The following is a 24044-nucleotide window of genomic DNA, read 5'->3' on the forward strand; positions in this document are numbered from 1 at the left end:
TGCCTCCGCCGCTCTCCTCGCGCTCTCTTATCGCGTGCCTCCGCCGCTCTCCTCGCGCTCTCTTATCGCGTGCCTCCGCCGCTCTCCTCGCGCTCTCTTATCGCGTGCCTCCGCCGCTCTCCTCGCGCTCTCTTATCGCGTGCCTCCGCCGCTCTCCTCGCGCTCTCTTATCGCGTGCCTCCGCCGCTCTCCTCGCGCTCTCTTATCGCGTGCCTCCGCCGCTCTCCTCGCGCTCTCTTATCGCGTGCCTCCGCCGCTCTCCTCGCGCTCTCTTATCGCGTGCCTCCGCCGCTCTCCTCGCGCTCTCTTATCCTGGGAGGGAGCAGCTAGAGGCCTAAAGTCTCTATGGTTCACCACACAGGAATGCTGGTGGGAGCTCGCACTCAGATTGAAAAGGCCAAATTCACAAGGATTTTAAATGAGGCTGGAAGATTTGACTAGCTTGCACTAGAAGGAAAATCCCCAGGAACAACCCTCACCATGAAAGATAATTCTAGCATTAAAAGTTATCAGGCTGGGAAAGGAAAGAAACAGAAGTAAACCCCAGGAGCTAAGAATCACTTTGGACTAGGTCTGGGGAATTGAATGATGACTTAAGCGGTTGTGTAAAGTATACCTGTGAAGTGGATTTTTCAGTTGTGTTAAAAATAAAAGGAGAAATTTGTGTTTTGTAGTTTAAAGTATAAGTTGCCTACAACAATAGTGTTTAGGCAATAGCTTTTAATCTGTTTGTTATAGTAGAAATCTTAAAACATGAAATCTTGGCATGTCATTCTTTCAGCTGTTAATGGGATGTTCAAATTTCTTCTTAAAAGTTATCGATCTCTACGGGGATCCTGACAGCATGTTCGAACCAATGCTATAATGAGGCCTGGAGCTAATTCAACATGATTTGAGGGTATGGTTGTTTTTGGAGTCTCCTCCTCTAGTTAGTTGTTTAATTATCCATCACCAGTCACAACTGGATGTGGTAGGACTACAGAGCTTTGATTTGATTCACTGTTTAGCATACATGTAGTCCTGTGTAGCTTCATGAGGTTGGCATCTCATTTCTAGGTATGCCTGGTGCTTCTCATGGTATGCTCTCCTCCACTCCTCGTAGAACCAAGGTTGGTGCTTGGCTTGATGGAAATGTTAGTGAGGGATATGCCAGGCTGTGAATTTACAGATTATGGGTGAAGACAATTTGCTGCTACTGATGGCCCACAGCATCTCATAAATGTCCAGTTTTAAGCTGCTAGGTCTGTTGATACTATTCCATTTGGCACAGTAATGCCACATGACACGACACAGGGTATTTCCGGTGTGATGATGGGACTTTGTCTCCATAAGGACTCTGGTGATCACTCAATCTAATACTGAGGGTGGGCGGTAAGTGGTAATCAACAGGAGGTGGTCCGAAGTCAATGTTGAGGGCTTCTGGGACCAATCCATCCCGATATACACCACTGTGCAGCCATTTCTATGTGGAAGAGGACATACCCAGGGCTGGTAATGGAGGAGTCTGAGACATTGGCTGTAAGGTTTTGATTCGGTGAGACTGTCAGACTGTTGCTTGACTAAGTCTGTGGGACAGCTGTCCCAATTTTGGCATAAGTCCCCAGATGTTAATGAGGACTCTGCAGGATCAACTGGGCAGGGTATAACTTTGTCATTTCTGGTGTCTAGGTCCACATTGGAAGGTCTGTCTGGTTTTATTCTTCTTTGACTTTTCTGTAACAGTTTTATTCAACTCAGTGACTTGCTAGATCATTTCAGAAGGCAGTAAAGAGTCAACAGCATTGCTGTGGGTCTGAAGTGACATGAAGGCTAGACCAGGTTAGCTTGGTGGATTTCCTCCCCTGAAGTACATTAGTGAATCAAACGGGGTTTTATGACAATCTGATAGTTTGTTTCATGATCATTATGAACAAGACTAGCATTTTATTCCACATTTATACATTGAAATTTTAAATTTGCTGCTGCCCTGGTGTCTCCAGAGCATTGGTTCCCTTGGGTTTCTGAATTCCTAGTCCAGTAACATTACCACAATGGTACCATTCCACTAATCATCTTAAACATCTCAATTAATCACCCTTTAATCTGTTATATCCTAGGGAAAACAAACCTTGTCCACACAGCCTGTCCTCATAATTAAACCCTTTTTGCCCAGTATTACCTGTATTTTGATGAATCTGCACTGCATCCCCTTCAAAACACACACATCTCAAGTGAATGACTTCACACTTGTCCAAATTAAACTCCATCTGCCAGGATGTAGATCGTTTCATTGTTTAGCTCAAAATTCATATGAAAAGGCATAATTCCTTGACATAATGGAGAGGGTTGATGAGGGTAATGAAGTTGATGGTATGTATATAGACTTAAAAAGTATCACACAAAAGACATCTGAGCTGGATGAAAGGGACAGTGACATCAGAGTTACAACATTGGCCTTCCAACGTGGACCTAGACACCAGAAATGACAAAGTTATACCCTACCCAGTTGATCCTGCAGTGTCCTCATTAACATCCGGGGACTTATGCCAAAATTGGGACAGCTGTCCCACAGATTTTCCAGCCGGAGATTAATGACCTTAACTTGGGTATACAGGACATAATTTTAAAGTTTATAGATGATTCAAGTCTTGAAAATCTAGTAAACCAATGAGGAGGACAGTAACAGACTTCAGAAGGGCATAAACTGGTGAAATGGGTAGGCACATGGCAGATAAGATTTAACACGGAGAAATGTGAAGTGCTACATTTTTGGTAGGAAGAATGAAAAGAGGCATTATGAACTAATGATTCAATGTTAAAGGTGATGCAGTAACAGAGACCTGGGGTGCATGTACATGAATCTTAGAAGGTGGCAGGACAAGTTGAGAAGGCTGTTTAAAAAAGCTTAGGGGATAATTAGCTTTATTAATAGAGAAATTGAATACAAAAACAAGTAAGTTATTGCCAAACCTTTTATAAACTGCTGGTTAGGCTTCAGCTGGTGTATTCTGTTAAATTCTGGGCACCAGACTTTGACATCCTTCTTAATGTTAGTTGTATATTAATTGTGTTTAATTGAATGCAGGTGGTGGACATTAACTAGGGATTCACTTGGGCTCAAATAGATAGGAACAGACAGGAACTGGGTTATGAGTTTGAGGTGATGATTTGTAATGTGTATCTCTATGAATAAAAGTGTATAAATATTGGCTCCTGTTTTATCCTTCACCAGGCTTTCTGGATAGTTTTAGTCAAGACCTTGGAGAGAGTGCCAAAGAGATTTACTAAAATGGTATAAGGAATGAGGGATTTTAGTTAGTTGGATAGGTTAGAGAAGCTGGGGTTGTTACCCTTTGAGCAAAAAAAAGTTTTGAGGAGTTTTGATAGAGGTGTTCAAAATGAGAATAGTTTTGATAGAGTAAATAAAGAGAAACTGTACCCAGTGGCAGAAGGGCGAGTAACCAGACGACATGGATTTAAGGTGATTGGTAAAAGAACTAAACATGACATGAGGAAACAGTGTGTAAATCAATGAGTTATGATGATTTGGAATATAGTGTCTGAAAGGGTGGTGGAAGGAGATTCAATAGTAACATTCAATAGAATTAGAAATACTTGAGGGGGAAAACATTTACAGGACTACAGGCAAGGAGTAGAGAGAGACTGTGGCATAGTAATAATGTCACTCGACTTGTACTCAGGATACCCAGGATAATGCTGTGGGGACGTGTTCAAATCCTCCGTGGCAGTTGGTGAAATTTAAATTCAATTAATAAAATCTGGATTTAAAAGCAAGTCTCAGTAATGGCGACCATGCAACTATCATTGATTGTTGTAAAAAACCATCTGTTTCACTAATCTCCTTTACGGAAAGAAATCTGCTGACCTTGCATGTAACTCCAGACCCACACAATGTGGCTGACTCTTAACTTGTCCTCTAAAATAACCTGGTAAGCCATGCAGTTCAAGGGCAATTAGGGACAGACAACAAATGTTTGCCTTGCCTTGTCAGTGACGCCCACACTCATGAAAGAATAAATTTAGGGAAGTGGGTTAATTGGATAGATATACAAAAAGAATCGGCACAAGCACAATGGGCTGACTGGCCACTTCCTGTGCTGTATTATTCCATGATTCTAAGGCAATGCAGCTATATCTAATTATTTCTGTCAGACTACATCTACAGCTGGTGGTGAGGGAACCAACAAAGGCAAAAAAACCTACTTGATCTAGTCTTCACCAATGTACCTGTCACAAATGCATCTGTCTAGTATTGATAGGTGTGACCACAGCACAGTCTATGTAGAAACAGAGTCCTGTCTTCACATTGAGGATGCCCTCCATTGCATTGTGAAGCACTACAATCATGCTAAATGGGATAGATTTCAAGCAGACCTAGCAACTCAAAACTGGGCATCCATGAGTTGCTGTGGCCCATTAGCAGCAGCAGAATTATATATAACCACAATCTGTAATCTTGTGGCCTGGCATATTCCCCACTCTACCATTACCATCAGGCTGAGAGATGAAATAAAAACAAAAAATGCTGGAAAAACTCAGTATCTGTGGAGAGAGAAACAAAGTTAACATTTCGAGTCTATATGACCCTTCTTCAGAGCTAAAGAGAAGTAGAAATGTGATGAAATTTATACTGTTTAAGGGAAATGGAGCAGGTGAAGCTGGAGAGAAGGCCAGCGATAGGTGGGAGCTAAGGAGAGATTGACAAAGATGTCATGGACAAAAAAGAGTGTTAATGATAGTGGTAAGGGCTAAAGGAGGTACCAATAGTGGCATAAAGGGAAGAAAGCAGAATGTGTTAATAGCAGATCAAGGGTGAGCAATTTGAAAGAACAACATGGAACAAGTAACATGTTTTGGGGAGGAGGGGGTGGTGGTTGGGGAAAAAGGATGGAAAATAGGGACAAAAAAGGGGACAAAACAATGAATAAATGAATACAAATGAAAATAAGTAGATAAAAAATTAATTTTTTTTTTAAAAAGGGGATGAATGCTTGTTCATTGAAGGCTGCAGGAGGACATGCTAGGAGCAGCATCAGGCGTGCCTAAAAATGAGGTGTCAACTGGTGAAGCTACAACACAGGATTACATGCATGCTAAACAGCATAAGCAGCATGCGATGGACAGAGCTAAGTTATCCCACAGCAATGGATCATACCTAAGCTCTGCAGTCCTGCCACATCCAGTCGTGAATGGTGGTGGACTATTAAACAGCTCGCTGGAGGAGGAGGCTCCACAAATATCTCCATCAGAGCTCAGGAGATCAGTGCAAAAGACAAGGCTGAAGCATTCGCAATAAACTTCAGCAAGAAGTGCCAAGTGGCTGATCCATCTCAGCCTCCTCTGGAGGTCCTCTGCATCACAGATGCCAGTCTTCAGCCAATTTGATTCACTCCACATGATACCAAGAAAGGACTGGAGGCACTGGATACAGCAAAGGCTATGGGCCCTGACAACATTCAGGCAATAGTAATGAAGATGTGCTCTAGAACTAGCGCCCCCTAGCCAAGCTGTTCCAAAACAGCGATAACACTGGTATCTACCCAGCAATGTGGAAAATTGCCCAAGTATGTCCTGTCCACAAAAATCAGGACAAATCCAACCCGGCCAACTACCGCCCTATCGGTATACTCTCGATCATCAGCAAAGTGATGGAGAGGGTCATCGATAGTGCTATCAAGTGGCACTTACTCAGTAAAAAAAAGTGCTCGCTGACACTCAGTCTGGGTTCTGCCAAGGCCATTCAGCTCCTGACCTCATTACAGCATTAGTCCAAACATGGACAAAAGAGCTGAACTCCAGAGGTGAGGAGAGAGTGACTGCCCTTGACGTCAAGGCAGCATTTAACAGATTGTGGCGTCAAGGAGCCCTAGCAAAAGTGAAGTCAATAAGAATCGGGGGTAAAACTCTCCGCTGGTTAGAGTCATACCTAGCGTAAAGGAAGATGGTTGTGGTTGTTGGAGGTCAATCATTTCTGTCCTGGGACATCACTGCAGGAGTTCCTCAGGTTAAGGACCTAGACCTAACCATCTTCAACTGTTTCATCAATGACCCTTCCGCCATTATAAGATGGGGATACTTGTGGATGATTGGTGTTGTACATTGTCCATTCGAGACTCCTCAGATACTGAAACAATCCGTGTCCACATGCAGCAAGACCTGGACAATATTCAGGCTTGGGCTGATGTGAGGTGTGCCAGGCAATGACCATCTCGAACAAGAGAGAATCTAACCATCTCCCCTTGATATTCAAGGATGTTACCATTGCTGAATGCCCCACTATGAACTTCCTGGGGTTACCATTGACCAGAAACTGAATTGGACCAGCCATATTAATACTCTGGCTGCAAGAACAGATCAGAGGCTGGGAATTCTGCAGCAAGTAACTCACCTCCTGACTCCCCAAAGCCTATCCATCATCTACAAGGCACAAGTCAGGAAAATGATGGAATACTTTCTATTTACCTGGATGAATTCAGCTCCAATGAGAAGCTCAACACCAGGGCAAAGCAGCTCGCTTGATTGGCACTCCCTCCACCACCAATGCACAATGGCAGCAGTGAGCACCATCTGCAAAATGCAATTCATCAAGACTCCTTTAACAGCACCTTCTAAACTACAACCTCTGCCACCTAGAATTACAAGGGCAGCAGATGCATGAGAACGCCACCATCTCCCAAGTTACACATCATCCTGACTTGGAGCTATATTGGCATTCCTTCACTATAGCTGGGAAAGAAATCCTGTAACTCCCTCCCTAAAAGCATAATGGACTGCAGCAGTTCAAGAAGACAGCTCACCACCAACTTCTCAAGGGCAATTAGGGATGGGCAATAAATGCTGGCCTGGCCAGTGATGTCCAGATCCCACGAATGAATAAAAATTAAATACAAATGCAGATAATAGAATATATTAGGACATGATGCAGGATGGATCTCACAAAGCTTTCTGGGTTTCTTAAAATTAAATTACATTCTTCCCATTTCAGGCACCCAATGGCAAGATCACTTATAACTCTTAAGTCACCCTGTTCCCCTTCCCCGAACTTTAATTTAACAGGTCTAAGAGCAAAACTAGAGCATTCTCATTTTGAAAATACTTGTCTAACAAATAAGAGGTGTGGGATACCAATAATTCATTATTTTCCTACCTGTTTATTTATATTCTTTCATGTTATGGGTGTCCTCGGGTAAGGTTGTATAAGTGAGCTCACAATTATTGTACAGAGCAAATAAGAGGTGCACAAGGGCAATCAGGAGATTAATTCTTCCATGCTCTTGGAGAGCATCTTCCCAAGCATCAAGTAGGAAACTCACAAACTAAGCCACCTCTTTCCCACTTCATAGTTTAGCACATCAATACAATGCTGCCAAATAATACCACCATGTTTTACTGTCTTCCTGATCTAATGCAAACTAGTTATGCCAATAACCCAATTCATTTTCCTTTGTCTATTTTGCTGTGTGTTCTGCCTCTTTGTTTTCCACCAACTCTATACTTCAGGCTCTTCATGTGCAGCACTATTTATATATCACATCATTTTCTCAGCTCCTCCACTGAAGATCTTCTCTTGGGCTGTGGTTCCACAGGCAATTGTAGTGTCCATCTTTCGTACCCATGCCTCAAATGAGTGTTGGCAGCCTCAGCAATGTTGGAAGACCTTGCAGCCCAGCCTGATCTGTCCTTAAATGACAACCACACAATTACTATGTTGTCACATAAACTGCCATACTTACCATGAAAGCTGAATTAGTAAGGTGAGGAGAGGGACTAAACATTAGAATTAAAATTTGTCTTTTTTTAAAGTGAAAGATGGAAGATTGATGAGGAAGAATTTTCCTTTTAGTTTATTAGATGGAATAATCAATCATAACTTTGTCTTGCTTTTATTCTCTGCTCTATAGGAAAAAACATCCAATCTCACTGACCGTACAATTACAGTGTTTTCCAAAGATCAGGGTAGTTTGTGCAATCTTCTAATGGATGACAATGTTGTCAACTGGGCAACCTGTTTCGTGCTTGGAGGTACGGTGTATACAGAGAGAGTAAAATACCTGTAACTGAATTTATTTAATATTTCATACAAAGATCTTTGCCATCATAATAATTGTCAATCTATAAACTCTTCTCTTTCACCTTCCCCATCACATTTATAATTTTACATATAAAATGTAAGTTTATATATAAATGCAATAATGACACACCTTAAATATTTTAACAATGGGTTCATTATTTGAAATATTGCAGCACTGATTGTAAACAAGCTGTTCTATAAAATTTTTACATTGCACCAAGACAAAAGCCACTATGCAGCTCTGTGACTCGGCAAACCTACCTTCTATCATCAGGTGAACTAATTTGTTCCTTACGGGTAAGGAAAAAAAATTATAGATTACAATTGGGAGAATTCATTAACTATTATGAGGACTACATTGGTTCACCTTCTCAGGGAAACTAGAGATGAACAATGAAAGTAGCCTTGCTAGTGTCACCCACATCGGGAGAACGAACTTTTTAAAAATTAACCTACGTTAATGAATAATTTGTACACTATATTTTATGGTACTTGAATGAATATATATATTTGCAATATATTATGTCACGTATACTTTTATAAGTTCCATTCCTGTTACGCCTATTATGAAAAGTTTCATTTCCCATTTCAACACGTGTTGTTATTAAAACTTACCTTATTCAATGTTTTTCAAGCTTCCAAATACTTACTTGTGACTTTGATGTGCTTCCAGTTTCACCTTCCTAGTTGTGTCTAACAACTCACTTCACAAGAAATATTATTTGATTCCACTCCTGGCAGTGCCATTGGTAACAGGAGAGTGACTTGGGAATAGCCAATTCTCCCAATTGTAACCTATAAATGATTTTTTTTTTCTTACCCGTAAGGAATAAATTAGTTCACCTGACCCTGACCTATAAATAACTGGTGAATTTCTCTGACCTGCGAGTGAATTCACTCAATCTGAGCTGCAATACCAATACCAAGTATAATATGTAGAACTTTGTAAATATATTAATTTCAGCATTACTGTTCCCAACAATCATTTTAAAATATAAATAAATAATGGTGGGAGCATTGCACTTACCTGTAGAAGACCAACCTGTTTTTGTTTTAAACAGCTTGAGTCAGATGGGCAAAAAGAGTGAAATGCAGTTGTAGCATTTCAAAAATATTTCACCCTAGTGCTGCAATTCTTAGATATTTTTACACAGACTTGTGACACTGGGCTGTATTTTCTGCTTGGCGGGGGGGGGGGAGCAGGCGCGGGCAATTAAGAGGTCTGCCCAACATAATGCCCGACTCCCAAGGATAGCGGGACTGGGTGGGCGGCGGGAGGAGGGCATTGTCCGCCGGGTCCAATGGCAACCCGGCGGCCTATTTATCAGAAGCGCTGGCAGCCTTTGCAGGACATGCCAGGAGGGTAGGGCCTCCGTTCAAGGAAGAAGTGGAGATCCCTCAGACTACCCTGGTGGGTGATGGAGGTATAGAGAGATTGGACATTCATGGTGAAGAGGAGACAGGACCTGGAAACTGTGATGGAATCACAGATATGGGTGAGAAGCAACCAGTCTCCATGCACCACCACCTACCTTCATCTGGTTGAACTTGTTTTCATATTGAACAATTTCTCCTTTTAATCCCAATCACTTCCTCCAAGTAATAATTGTTGCTATGAGTACCTGCATGGATCCTAGTTATGCCTGCTTTTTTGTATATGTGGAACATTTCCTGTTCCAGTTCTAGTCAGGCAGCCTCCCTCACCACAAGAGGAGAAAAATAGAAGTCAAAAAATCAGTTCAGTGGGGCAGGAATAGGCTGAAACAATACGTCTAGTAAGACAGTCCTGTTTATGAATCTTGGGAAGGATCTAGAAACAAGCTCTGTGGGTTTGGGGTCTATGAGGTTTGAAGGAGTGGGGGGAATATCTCCAGAGGAGATGAGGTCAGTGACAGTTATGATTATGATGTCTTTGATCTCCAAGATTGAATTGCAGCCCTTGTACTGCCTGAAGAGCAATTACTTATGTTCCTATTTTATTTCTCTTAAGGGATTGATATAAGTTTTCTTGAACTGGTGAAGGATGTTGCAGCTTGCAAAAAATTCACAGTCGGCATTTCAAACCGTGTCTTTGCAATGATACTCGAAGATCCAAAGGACTTGCATGACATCACCCCAGAAAGGTAGGCACTAACTTTCTGTAGCACATTAACTTACAAGCAGTTTTATTCTCTCAAATGCTCCAGCTTTCTGCACCAGAATGGTGGGATGTTACAAATATTTAGTTCATGGTTCATGTTAATATTTTAGAGGTAATTTTTAGTTCTGGGAAGATTAAAGATTAACTGTAGGAAATGGGATAAATGCAACTAAAGCAGTTTGGAGTCTATTACACTTAAACGTTTGGGGTCACATTGACTTAAGGGATTAACAGCCAGAAAGGCAAGATCTAAAACAGCAGGTGGAGATGTGATGTCTACACTGCTTGAAAAGCGCAGTCCAGAGAGATGTTTTGTTTTGGTTGTTAGAGTAAAATTAGTTTAAAATTCAGTGAACTCTGAAAGGCTTCGTTGTCATGAAGATGCCTGGAGCTTAAGAAAGTTCCCTGGTTTCAATTTACCTGCGTATTTTCTGAGAGAGGTTGTTAGTTGCAGTTTGGACCTTGTATGGTTTGCAGATCACAGAGAAACCCTGGGAGCCATTCGGTGCAGTTAAGGTTCAGAGAAGTCCGGGGGAGCTAAGAAGGTGGTGCAAGGTCACTGATTCCCTGTCAGGCAGTTAGGGCACAGAAGAAGCCCTGGGAGCCATTCGGTGCAGTTAGGGCTCAGAAGTCTGGGAGAGCTACAAAGGTGGTGCAAGGTCACTGATTCTCTGTCAGGCTTTAAGGGCTCAGAAGAAGCCCTGGGAGCCGTTTACAGCTCGCTGCAGCCGGGATACTGATGTTCAGAGCAATCCAGGACAGTGCCAGTTTAGTGAAGGTAGCAGTCTGTAAAAGAGCTGTTGGTAATGAAAGGCAAGAGAGCAGCTTTGTGAATTCCGGAGGACACAGTCTCAGGAGAAGAGATTGAACCATTGGGAGGTGAGCAGTCTTTGAAGCAATCTGAGTCAGAACAGCTTTTGAGGGAATTCAAAAACTAGACCTTCAAAAGGGAAGAGTTGAAATCCCTCATGTGGAAGAGTTTTAACAAGATTTTGTGACTCTGTGGTCATTGATGTATGGGTGGGTTGCTGAGAAATCCATGGGATCTGTCTTGTGTTCAACTGGTTTGCCTGTTAATTCATATTTAGTTCATTAATTTTGAACGTTAGAATATAATCTGGATATTGTAAATTGTTTTACTTTTCTGACTTTGTATAGTAAAGTTTATTTTGTTGTTTAAGACCATGAAATCTTGTGGCTTTATTCTCCCAGTGGGTAACTGGGATTTCAAACTTTGTCTACTTTAAACAAGAAGTTACTGGTCCCTAACCTGATCGTAATACACTGTTTACACGCATAGTGAATTTTAAATCCTGACCATGACCAACGTTTTCACAGGAAGGAAGGGAGAAAGGGGGAAGAAGTGAATCAAAATGGTGAACAATCCTTCAACATTCATGTACTCCTGCTAGCAACAGGGTAAAGAATATCATTGAGAAACAACTGGAAGGAGATCTTTCGACTATTATTTTGGATGGAATGTGTGTGGTGTGAGAGAGGAAGCAGAACAGGAATATTAATTCTCAGGGAGGGAATGTTCACCAACGATTTATTTCTCACCTCGCTTACAATTTCTTACTGAGTCATCTTAATTTGTTTTATGCTTCATAGGGGCTCTTATTTTGAAGCAGTAATTCACAAAAGATCCATCTGCCTCCCAACAAAAGCAAGGGCATCATATTAGGATGCAGCGATATCCCAGTAACCATATTGCACGTGAATAGGATCTAGTAAAACAATACCAGCTGTAATTTTAATAGATCTCCTGTGCTGGCACTATCGTATTTGCAAAGGCCCTGCTTTCTAGCAACATTCCTTTTGTGTTCTTCAGTAGAGTATTGCACTGAATTCTTCCACCCAAACAGCCAGGTGATCCACAGACAGAGAGCATTGGATCTGCCTTCCCCTTCTGTACTCCCCCTCTCCTAACTGAACTATCAACACCAGATCCAAAATGGACTGGAAACTTAACCATATTATTTTAATAAAGGTGATCCCTTACAATTAGGTGCTATCAGCATGCTATTGGGAAAATGGGCACAAATAAAATATTGCTAACCAGTAATGCCTGATTAGAAACTCTTTGGAAAATCTATACCAATTTGTAACCTTAGAGTAATAAAGCTGATGCCACATGAGACATTGGGACTTTTTCTAGAAATCATATCATTATGATAAGAGTGACCAAGCAATCTAAGGCTGGATTAAAGTTCCAGTCTGTGCTGGTTGTGGATTTGTAACCCACAGCTGCTAGAAATTGCAGTGTTTCACCACAAAAACCCATGCATTGAACTGATCTAATTTGCATGGTTACTGGGAAAAAGCTGGAGTGTGGAACCAAATTGGACAGCTCTTGCTGAGCATCATGGGAAAAGTATTTGCCTGTGTTGCCCTTGCCAGACTGCAGACCTTGACTGAGTGTATCTACCCTGAATCAGTGTGGTTTCAGAACTAAAAGATCTATCATTGACATAACCTTGTCAGCCCTGCAGCTGCAAGAGAAATGCCATGAACAAAGGAGGCCACTATGTCATCGTTCCTTCACTGTCACTGGGTCAAAATCCTGGAATTCCCTCCCTAACAGCACTGTGGGTGTACCTATACCACATGGACTGCAGCAGTTCAAGAAGGCAGCTCACCAGCACCTTCTCAAATGCAATTAGGGATGGGCAATAAATGCTGGCCTAGCCAGTGACACCCACATCCTATGAATGAATTTTTAAAAATGCCTTCATCAATTTTACCAAGCCATTTGACCATGTGAATGGAGTCTATTTAAACTGTGGAAGAAAATTGACTGACCACCAAAGTTCCTTGAGATGATTTCCTCTTTCCATGACAATATGATGGGTGAATGCTGGAGCAACACCAGAACCCTTTGAGATCTGAAGTAAGGTCACACAGGGCTGCGTTCTGGTGTTGACACTCTTTGTCTGTTCTTTTCTTTGCTGCTGTCATATACCTTTGGTTATATTCGTACTTCCGCTTTAAGGACACCTGCAAGTGAGATAGGAAGATGGCGGACATTAACACTGACAATTTGGAGACAGTCACCGACAGCTGTAAGCTCTGGAGGCTGACAGGATGGGGATTGGGAGAGGTGAGGAGAAATGGAAAGATCAGCTGTCTAAGAGAGCCCAGAGAAAATAAAAGGCTAGTGAATCCTGCACCTTCTCAGCCCCCTGTCTTCATCTGCAGTAAATATGGCAGAGACTGCCATGCTAGAATGGGACTCCTGAGCCACACTAGGGGATATTTAATACAGAATTGACAATCAAAGCACAAACCACTGTCTCACAAGCCAGAAGGCTGCCAAAGAAAGACTCTTTCAAAGAGCTGGCACAAGCAGGATGGATCAAATAGCCCTTTCTGTGCTGTAAGCTTCAATGATTCTACTGCTATTTTGTTAAGGGTTAAGTTCACGTAAGACATTGAGGTGATTATACAGTAATGGTTGTGGTAACTGGAGTTTTACTTCATACAAAACAGTTAACGACTGATATTACTACTCTTAATATCATCTAAGACAGTGGTTATGATTAAAATATTACCCACTTCTCTGGGTAGAGACTTAATTCTTGCCTCTTTCTGGTATTCATCCATCAATTCTCTAACCATGAGTTCTATCTTTCTCTCAGTTTATATTCCTTTCTTGTTGTATCATTTGATCACCCTGTGGTCCAGGTTCTATGACTCGACTATCTCTCCTTTCTTGTATTGTTCCCTTTTCTTTGTATGCAACCAGAACATGTCATTTATATGCCTGACACCAGACTCCCTAAGCAACTGCTCTATTCTCAACTCTGCTGTGGTAGAAGACTCGCAGGAGGACAATGAAAATGTTTTAGCAACGTCCTCAAAGCATCCCTGAAGAGATCAAACATCACCACCAACTCATTAGAGTCCCTGGCTTGTGACTGACCAAAATGGAGAAAGGTTAGTCGGGAAATCGCCAAACACATCGAGAGACTTCATCCGGAACACACACAGGCGAAGTTGGGAGGTCTCATCTACCTAACACTCCAAGCATCACCTGCCCTGTATGTGGCAGTCTGCAGATAGCACATTGGATTTATCAGCCATCTCAGAACTGATCAAACCGGTCTGGAAGCAAGTCGTCCTTGATCCCAAGGGACTGCCTAAGAAGGCATGCAAACTTATTTAATATGCAAACCTGCCTTTGGATTGTGTAAAGACTGTAGTCTTTGTAATTGCCTTTCGCTTGATCAAAAGCCCTCATGCTGGGATACAATGGTCAATAGCCCATAAGATGTGATCAAATTGTCCTCTTCTCAGTACCTCACACATCATGATCAAACAGTTTCTAGTTGTAATTTATGTTAGAAAAAAGGGGTTCAGGGACTCAATTAACCATTTATCCCTTTTTCCTATACTGATATGATTCAAAGTGATAATCCTTATTGGTGTCAGTGGTTATATTTTATTCAGTACAAGTGAAACTTGATGAATGCTGATCTCTGAACAACAATATTAAAATGTAGCAGCATTACCATTACACTCTGGATAAGAGGCTGATCTCCACGTAATTGCTGTTTGGTTGCACCAGTCAGTGCGGCACATTCACGTGTGGTCCCACTGCTAGCCCACTGTCTCCTCAAAGATTTGAAGTATTCACTGCCCAATAACTTTTTAAATATGCATTCTATTTTCAGCTTGGAAATATTTCAACGCTAGTGCTAGCATTTCCATATCTGAGAGGTTCTTACCTTTTAGTCTTCTCTCATACTCTACATGATATCTGCTTTTTTTGGTCAGTGAAGGCCTTAACCATAATTCCCCCACCAAGTCATCTCTCAACTGCTTTACCCAGGATGCTTTAAATAACAGCATTAAAGTATAATTCAGTATAACAATGAAATTACAATGTAATGTCAGCAATGGTATTTGAGTTAGTTAACATTAATTAGCAAGGAAACCTGAAGTAGGGATTCCCAGAATTCTTACATATCTGAAATTTATTCTAGCTTACATTAAACAAAACTTATTGACTTGATGTTTGAATTCCACCATTAATAAACTGCTTGCTTTAAGCTGATACTTTAAAAATATAATTCTACCATTATCCTGCTTCCTTAGTTATCCTTCATTACTTATTTTGAGAGTTATTATGATTGAGGGAGGAGCTACTAAAGGTAGTTTCTGTAGCTAATATAGAGGCTAGGATTCTGGTTTCTGTGGATAGAATAAGGTGCAGTACTGGCCAAAATCAAGTAATGTGCATTATCTTAATATCTGTTTTCTATTGCCAAAAGTATTTGCATGTGTTGTTGCCTGAATTGTTGAATACTGCTGGTCTAAAATGGTAACAGGACATTCAAAATAGAAAACAAAACTCTTCATAGCTGTAATGAAATTTTACAGGTGGAGTTCCTGCCCAGTGAAATAAGGCAGTATTATGTACACAGCAAACAAATCTTACCTATAATATGTAAAACAAAGTATCTACACACATTTCCTGTTGCATTTGCTTCCTATTGCAACAATTTATCATTCTCAGATTAATGGACTTTAAACATCAACAAATCAGAACTAATAGTGAACGTACAAATAAAATAAAGTAAGCAGCAAATTAAATGGCAATGATAAAGTACTACTTCTTGAGTTCTCTGCCCGAAGGCAGATCCGACTCACAGCACAGCAATACAGGTAAGACAAGGAGGCAGGTTCCAAATCCACCCCAACTGGAATAGGGATCAATCCTACGCTGGCACCACTCTGATTCACACCAGTCATCCGGCCAACTGAGACCCAAGGAATCCAAGTTGCTGTATTACTTTTACATGAATGTTGTAGCCTAGAGCTATGTTATTGATGGTAGGGGCGCCAATTTCTTTCCAACACATGGCTGACCAGGAACTCTTCTGCTGGAACCGCCTTCCATGGTATATATTGGAAGGATTTGCAAGTTGATACTCAGTGTTTGGCCGTGCTATGAACGCACCTTCCTTGACCATCAAGTCCTGGAGTGGAACTTTAACCCAGAGCTTCTGGCTCAAGGGCAGAGACGCTACCCACGTACCATGAGACATCACAGATACTAAGGACATGCAAAAATTATTAATCATGAATTACCAGCCAGAAGAATCAACCTAAATAAAAGGGACAAAAATGAAGCAATTGAATTACTCACATACTGGTTGGTAATGTTTTTCATCTGCTATTTTTTCAGTAGTTGAAATTTCTGCTGTCCAAAATAAGATTTTGAATAAAATAAACTACATTTCACAATAACATAAGGTATTTAATTGAATAAATGTAATCATGTGTCCTGGGATGAAACCTGAAATTTCATGGTCCATATTGCTTAGTTAATTATGGGGCAGACGCGAAAGAGCAACTTGACTTTATACGGAACTTTTAGAAAACATGCTGAGGTGCTTCACAAATTGAAATAGATAAGTAAACAAATACTTAGCCACAGTGTGAGAAATGATATGGAAAGCTTGAAAATTAGGTTGAATAGGGTCTTGAGAAGGTTCCTAAAAGAATGGAAATAGGCTAGTTTCAGAAAGTAACACCGAGGCAGCTGAAATCTCTATCATTGATAACTACCATGCACCTGCTGACAATGAGTGTTCAGACGTCCCTTCTGTCCAGAAATAAGATTTTTTTTTAAATTGGATAACTCCTTTAAAAAGAAATCATTTGAAAGAACAAATGTTCTTTCAGAGCTATTTTTCACTAACAGTAGAACTGACCAATTGAACTAAATGCTTCTAAATGTTCACCTGGGATCTTTGAGTTACTGATAAAGTAGCAACAAATAACTGGTGTTTGGACTTCTTATTTTTTACTTTTCATTTGCTTTATTTGAATCGTTAGAAGATGGAAGTATTAACATTTATATTTGTACCTTGTGAAATTGGACAGATAGAGAAGGCACCGCCCCATTTTGATGAGTCATGGTATTTCTCAGTATCTTATTTTCCCTTTCAAATACATAATTCTTGGTAAAGACACAATTGAAAACAAATGCAGTTCCAATTAAACCTAAAAAGGTTCTATCAATAGTGATCAGATGCACAGAATGTTGGGACCTGTGATGTGTAGATTCATGAGGCAGATTCCCACTCGAGAAGAAAAAGTAATGCCTCTTAGAGCAGGTTTCCTCAGCTTGCTCTCACTTTGAGTCAGCAGTGCCATCTGTTTACACTACATCTGCTAACATTCACATGGGCCAGGGTGGGATACTCAAAGCCGATAACCAGGAAGGACTAATTTAATACCCAAAATTCATTAAAGAAGAACATCAGGTTAAAAATGATAAGATTAACATACTACATGCAATGCCAGGTACAGAAACATGCATATCTTCACCTTCAAGAGTTACCAATTTTTAGAACCTGAGTTGAAAGCCATGCAGATTGATAGGATACAGGTCTTTTCTTTCTGCTCACTATAAAGATCCTAGTACTAACCAGAAAATCAACCAAGATTTACAACAAATTAGTTCTAAATTCACAATCACACTTAGGCCACTAGGATAACTGATGCAAAAATGTACAGGTTGCGCTTCGATTGTGATGAGTGTCCTTGGGTTGCATTGACGGACGTTTTTTCTGGATCTGCCCTGTATCACATCTGATCTGAAAATACTTGCTGGTAACATTGCTTGCTAAAAATTGAACATGTTCATTTCTGCAGTGATCATTAATCATGATAAACACAAATTTCTTCCCACTTTTTTTTGTTTTTAAAGGGCTGATGTTGCTTCAAGAATAAGCCATCTACTCCCATCACATGCACAGATCGTTAACAGAAATTGGAAGTTTGGAAAGGATGAAAATGGTCTCAGATTTGTGAAAACTATCATAGCAAATTTCCCCAGCTATTGTATCCTGGATGAAACTGGTAATCCTGTCTCCTGGCTACTGACCTACCAATACTGTGCAATGGGATTACTGTACACTCTACCAGAGCATCGCAGGAAGGGCTATGCCAAACTACTGGTGACCAAAATGGTGAAAACTCTGCAGAAGCTTGGATATCCTATTTATTGCTTCATTGAAGAGGAAAATGGAAAGTCATACCAATTATTTGAGAAGCTTGGTTTTAAGAAAGCCCCTGACATTTGCTTTTCATGGCCATTGTGCAGACCTATTGAAAAGTAACCTTTAGAGCAGGTTACCTGGTGGAATTTTTTTTTGCTTCAGCCTTCTGTGTCACTTACTTTCCGAATATTGCTGCACCAAAAATATTAAGGTTTTCTGGTTGTGGTGTACAGTTGTGTAAGCCAAATGTATTGAGTAGAATGGAATCCTCTGCAATTTCTGATACTAATTTTGTGCTAAACACAAATTTTGTGCGTTAATAAACACACGTTTACCATAGTCAACAGTTCAAAGGACTGAACAGTGCTAGAAAGTTTTCTGGCAATTGGAGGGAACGCAGTTTTAATGCACACCACCAACATTCTGAAAATATTCAGTAGGTCATGCAGCTTCTGTGTAGAGAGAACCGAGAAAATAGGCTGAATTTTACATGGGAGGCAGAATCCCTGCCCCTGGTCAGGGGTGAGCCTGACCACACTTGGCTGCTCGCCCCACAGCCATTTAATGGGCCATTAATTGGCTTAAGGTGAGACACCTCCACCCCCAAGGGGAAGACGTCCTGCCTCAGACAGCTTCCAGCCATCAAATGGGCAGTTGGGGAGGGGAAACATAGGGGTGATGAGGAATACTTTGGAGGAGGGGAAGCTCAGATGGCCACAGGGGCACCCAACAAGGAGGCACACTCCCTTGCCAGGCCACCAAACTGCCAGTGAAATGTGGCGGGCTGGACAGTTGACGCTGGCCTCCTCTCACCACAGGTAAAATCCCAGCACTGGCAGAAAGAAGCGCTTGTGCCTCAACTGGCCCATGGCTGAGCTACACACCATCTCCCCTGTCCCTGGTAAAATTTCAGCACAGGCGCTGCTAGCATGCTGTCCAATTTTATGGGCCTCTTCACCTGTCATTCTACCCATGGGTGTGTAAAATTCAACCCAAGCTTTCAGGTTGATGACCTTTCATCAGAACTGTAAAAAATGAGAGATGTAACAGGCTTTAAACAAGGACAGAGGCAGGAACATGAAAAGGAAGGGAGGAAAGAACAAGAGGAATGGTCTTTGACAGGGTGAAAGGCAGGAGTGATTAAATGACAAAAGGGATGATGGCACAAGGTAAAAGGAGCGGTAATCGGATAAGAAATGAAAGGTGGGACTAAAGGAGCTCACATTGACAAAAAAAAATCCTTAGGTACAGCCTGGAAGGAGTGTCTGGGGCCCTGAATAATAGAGGAGGTAAAAGGGGGAAGGTGTTACATCTCCTGCACTTGTACAGGATGGGAAAGCTTGTTGGGGGTAATTGAAGCATGGACCAGTGTGTCATGGAGGCAACAGTCCCACCGGAATACTGAAAGGGAAGGGATGATGTGCTTCGTGGTAGCATCATGGCATCACGCTGTGATGGCAGAAATGGCAGATGATCTGTTGAATATGGAAGCTGTTGGGGGTAGCAAGTGACAATGAGGGGAACCCAATCCTGGATGTGAAGGAAGGGAAATGGGAGTAAAAGTACAGGAAATGGTACAGACATGGTCGAGAGCTCAATCAACTGGAATACAAGGAAACCTTGAGGAAAAATGTAAGTAACATTGGAAGCATTGATGCGGAAGGTAGCATTGTCAGAACAGATATGATGGAGAGGGGGAACCTGAGAGAATGGAACAGAGTTGTTATGGTAAGTAGTGTGGGAGAAAGTGTAATCAAGATAGCTGAGGGAGTCACAAGGTTTCTAGTAGATATTGGTCATCATCCTATCCCCAGAAGTGGAGACACAGAAGTCAAGGAATGGAAAGGATGCAAAGTATTGGAGCTGAACTATGGGCATGATTTTTCAGATTTCAAACAGATCTAGCAACTTAAGACTAGACCCATGAGGCGCTATGAGCCATCAGCTGCAGTAGAATTATACTCAATCACAATCTGTAACCTCATGGCCTGGCAGATCCCCCACTCTACCATTAACACCAAGCCAGGCGATCAACACTGGTTAAATGAAGAGTGCAGGAGGGCATACCAGGAGCAGCACCAGGCATACCTAAAAATGAGGTGTCTATCCGGTGAAGCTACATCAAGGGACTACTTATATGCCAAACAACATAAGCAGCCAGTGATAGAGCTAAGCGATTCCACAACCAACGAATCAGATCTAAGCTCTGCAGTCCTGCCACATCCAGTTGTGAATGCTGGTGGATAATTAAACAACCCACTGGAGGAGGAGAAGCTTCACAAATATCCCCATCCTCAATGATGAGGGAGACAAACATATCAGTGCAAAAGATAAGGCTGAAGCATTTGCAACAATCTTCATCCATCTCAGCATCCTCCAGAAGTCCCCAGCATCAGAGATGCCAGTCTTCAGTGAATTCTGTTTACTCCACTTGATATCAAGGAATGGCTGAAGGCATTGGATACTGCAAAGGCTATGGGCAGCTACAACACTGGCATCTACCCAACAATGCGGAAAATTGCCCAGGTACGTCCTGTCCAAAAAAAAGCAGGACAAATCCAACCCGGCCAATTGCTGACCCATCATTCTACTCTTGATCATCAGTAAAGTGATGGGAAGGGGTCATCAACAGTGCTATCAAGCAGCACTTGCTTAGCAATAACCTGCTCACTGATGCTCAGTTTGGGTTCTGCCAGGGCCACTCAGCTCCTGAACTCATTTCAGCCTTGGTTCAGACATGGAGAAAAAAGCTGAACTGCAGAGGTGAGGTGAGAATGACAGCCCCTGACACCAAGGCAGCATTTGACAGAGTGTGGCATCAAGGAGCCCGAACAAAACTGAGGTCACTGAGAATCGGGGAAAACTCTCCACTGGTCCAACCACGGGCAATACTATCTCCACTGTCATTCCTAGTACAAAGGTTGTGGTTGTTGGAGGTCAGTCATCTCAGTTCCAGGACATCACTGCAGATGTTCCTCAGGATAGTGTCCTAAGCCCAATCATCTTCAGCTGCTTCATCAATCACCTTCCTTCCATTATAAGGTTAGAAGTTGGGATGTCCGCTGATGATTACACAATGTTCAGCACTATTTGCGACTCCTAAGATACTGAAGCAGTCCATGTCCAAATGCAGCAAGACCTGGGCGATATCCAGGCTTGGGCTGACAAGTGGCAAGTAACATTCATGTCACTCAAGTGCCAGGCAATGACCATCTCCAACAAGAGAGAATCTAACCATCACCCCTTGACATTCAATGGCATTACCATCGCTGAATCCCCCACTATCAACATCTTGGGGGTTACCATTTATATGAAATAGTCATATAAGTACTGTGGCTACAAAAGTAGGTCAGAGGTTAGGAATCCTGTGGCAAGTAATCACCTCCTGACTCCCCAAAGCCTGTCCACCATATCTAAGACACACATCAGGAGTGTGATGGAATATTTTCCACTTGCCTGGATAAATGCAGCTCTAACAACACTCAAGAAACTTGACACCATCCAGGACAAAGCACCCCACTGGCACCCCATCCACAAATATTCACTCCCCCCACCACCGACGCACAGTGGCAGCAGTGTGTACCATCTACAAGGTGCACTGTAGGAACTCACCAAGCCTCCTCAGACAGCACCTGCCAAACCCACAACCACTACCATCTAGAAGGACAAGGGCAGCAGACACAAGGGAACACCACCACAGTGAAGTTCCCCTCCAAACCACTCAACATCCTGATTTGGAAATATATCGCCGCTCCTTCACTGTCGCTGGGTCAAAGTCCTGGAACTTCCTCCCTATCAGCACTGTGGATGTACCTACAACAAATGGACTCCAGTGGTTAAAGAAGGCAGCTCACCACTGTGATACCCAGTAAAGGATTAACCTAACAAGAACATGTCAGAAAACAGCTAATGCAGAGAGATGGGCATGACCACGGATTTCTGATCACATTCCTGATAATAAGCTTACTGGAAACTCTAACCACAAGGTGTGGTATCTGCTGTGATATTATACTTTAACGACATCACAACAAAATTGATCACATTTGGAGCCGGAGGTGTCCTCACCATGAGGAGGGGCCCATTGTGTCTTGTTGTGAAGGACAACACAAAGAGACGAGTTAATCAACCAGTAGGAATGGGTCCGAGAGATGAGTCAATCAACAGCACAATACCACTGATAAGCCGAATTCTAGCAGCTGTGGTCATGCATGAGGAAAGTAGGATAAGAGGAAGACTGAAGGCCAGGCGAGGCAGAAGAATCCGGAACCAACACGCCAGAAGCAGACCCGAAGTTGGACTTCGTGAGCAAGTACCCTGGTGGCAGGCTTGATCAACCTGAGTACAGACGGGTAATATCACACACATAAGAGAGTATTTGGTTAATGTAATTGGGATATTTAGTGATTAAGCTACCTTTAGTAAAATAAAGCATTGTGATCATTTAAGTGGAAACTTGTGCGCCCTGGTTGTGACTCGATACCACTGGCAAGTGCGTAGGACATGCTAGACACAGGTCAACACCCCCACTTTATCAAGAGCAATTAGGGATGGGCAATAAATGCTGGCCTAGCCCACGACAACCATATCCCATGAACGAATAAAGAAAAAGACGGGCCAGGATTTTCTATGCGTCGGGTGGGTGCGGCGTGAGCGGAGCATGCTGCCGCCCGTGCTCAGCTCGGCACAGCGAATTCATGCAGGCAGGCCAGTTAAGGCCCGCTCAGTGTGGATTGCGAGCAGGTAGCGCTGCGCTACCTGTGCGGGCAGGGGGAGGAGGGAGAGTCAGGTCCAGTGCTCTTTCATGTATGCATGTGCACATGAAAAACCGCTTCAATCTCCCTGAGGCAGCTTAGTGCCTCGGGGAGATTGAAGCGCTTTTTAAAGACATTATTAAAAACATTAAAAATTTAATGAAACATGTCCCCTCATGTGACTGTGTCAAATGAGATGGGATATGTTTTTATTTTCAAAATGATGTTTTTATATAACCAGTATTAGCTCAGAGAAACCACATCCCATTCATGGATGAGGTTTCCTAAAAAACCTAAAGGCCGCTTGGCCTTTTCGCCTGCCCACCAACCATTAGGTTAGACAGGCAGTGTAAATTTGGAGTTAATTAGTATGTTAATGGCCTTAATAGGCCTTTCAAGTATCAGCGGGCACACAGCTGAATCCAGCATGTGCCTGCCAAACAAAATATCATGAGACAACGTGATGATGTTGGGACGCACGGCTGACATCAGCGCACGTCATTTTATGTTCTGGTGTGTCGGGCCCGCCCCTGCAAGCCGAATGTAAAATTCTGCCCAGGGTTTCCGGCCCGACCACCTGAAAAGTCAGTGGGGAATGCATCCCCATCAATACTGGCTGCCCTGCAGCCATTTAACACTCCAAAGTGCGTTAATAGGCTGAAGAAGGGACTTCCGTCCCTCACTCAGGAGGAAGTCCCACCTCAGGGAGTGGCTGGCCAATCTGACTGGCAGACATATATTTAGTCCCAGTACCCAGGACTGGGACTACGTGCTGTCCCCAGATTCAAGGCCCTGCAGTCAGATTAATGCAGGTGGCTTCAAGGCAGGGGAAGTGAGGCCCGGAGAGGTGGGAAGAGAGGGGTGGGGTTCTTAATGGATAGGCTGGGGGGGGACCTGTGGGGTGACAGACTCTGGGTGGTGGTGCCCAATGTGGAAAGGAAACCATTGAAAGAGGTGCCCCACATCCCCTTCCCACCCCAGCTAAGGTGAATTTGCGTTGTCCAGGACTGTAAAATCATCAAGCAGGCTGAGCAGCCAATCAGATTGAAGAATTCTCACAGACGGTAAAG

General features: G+C 42.5%; 1 protein-coding gene across 3 annotated transcripts in view; it reads left to right on the plus strand.

The window, feature by feature from the left end:
- LOC121294057 (glycine N-acyltransferase-like protein 3) overlaps window positions 1-18562 on the plus strand; it is a 42542-nt gene extending 23980 nt beyond the window's left edge. For 2 of the 3 annotated variants that reach the window (XM_041217600.1, XM_041217614.1), the window contains 4 exons: window positions 7902-8022; window positions 10062-10194; window positions 11550-11630; window positions 17932-18562. In XM_041217600.1, coding sequence (XP_041073534.1) covers window positions 7902-8022; window positions 10062-10194; window positions 11550-11630; window positions 17932-18343 — 747 coding nt within the window. In that variant the 3' untranslated portion in view covers window positions 18344-18562. The remainder of the gene's footprint in view (window positions 1-7901; window positions 8023-10061; window positions 10195-11549; window positions 11631-17931) is intronic. The other variant, XM_041217609.1, reaches the window with a different exon arrangement.
- The last annotated feature ends 5482 nt before the right edge of the window (window positions 18563-24044 follow it).

This window comes from Carcharodon carcharias, chromosome 2 (assembly GCF_017639515.1).
Source record: "Carcharodon carcharias isolate sCarCar2 chromosome 2, sCarCar2.pri, whole genome shotgun sequence".
In the NCBI taxonomy this organism is placed as follows: domain Eukaryota; kingdom Metazoa; phylum Chordata; class Chondrichthyes; order Lamniformes; family Lamnidae; genus Carcharodon; species Carcharodon carcharias.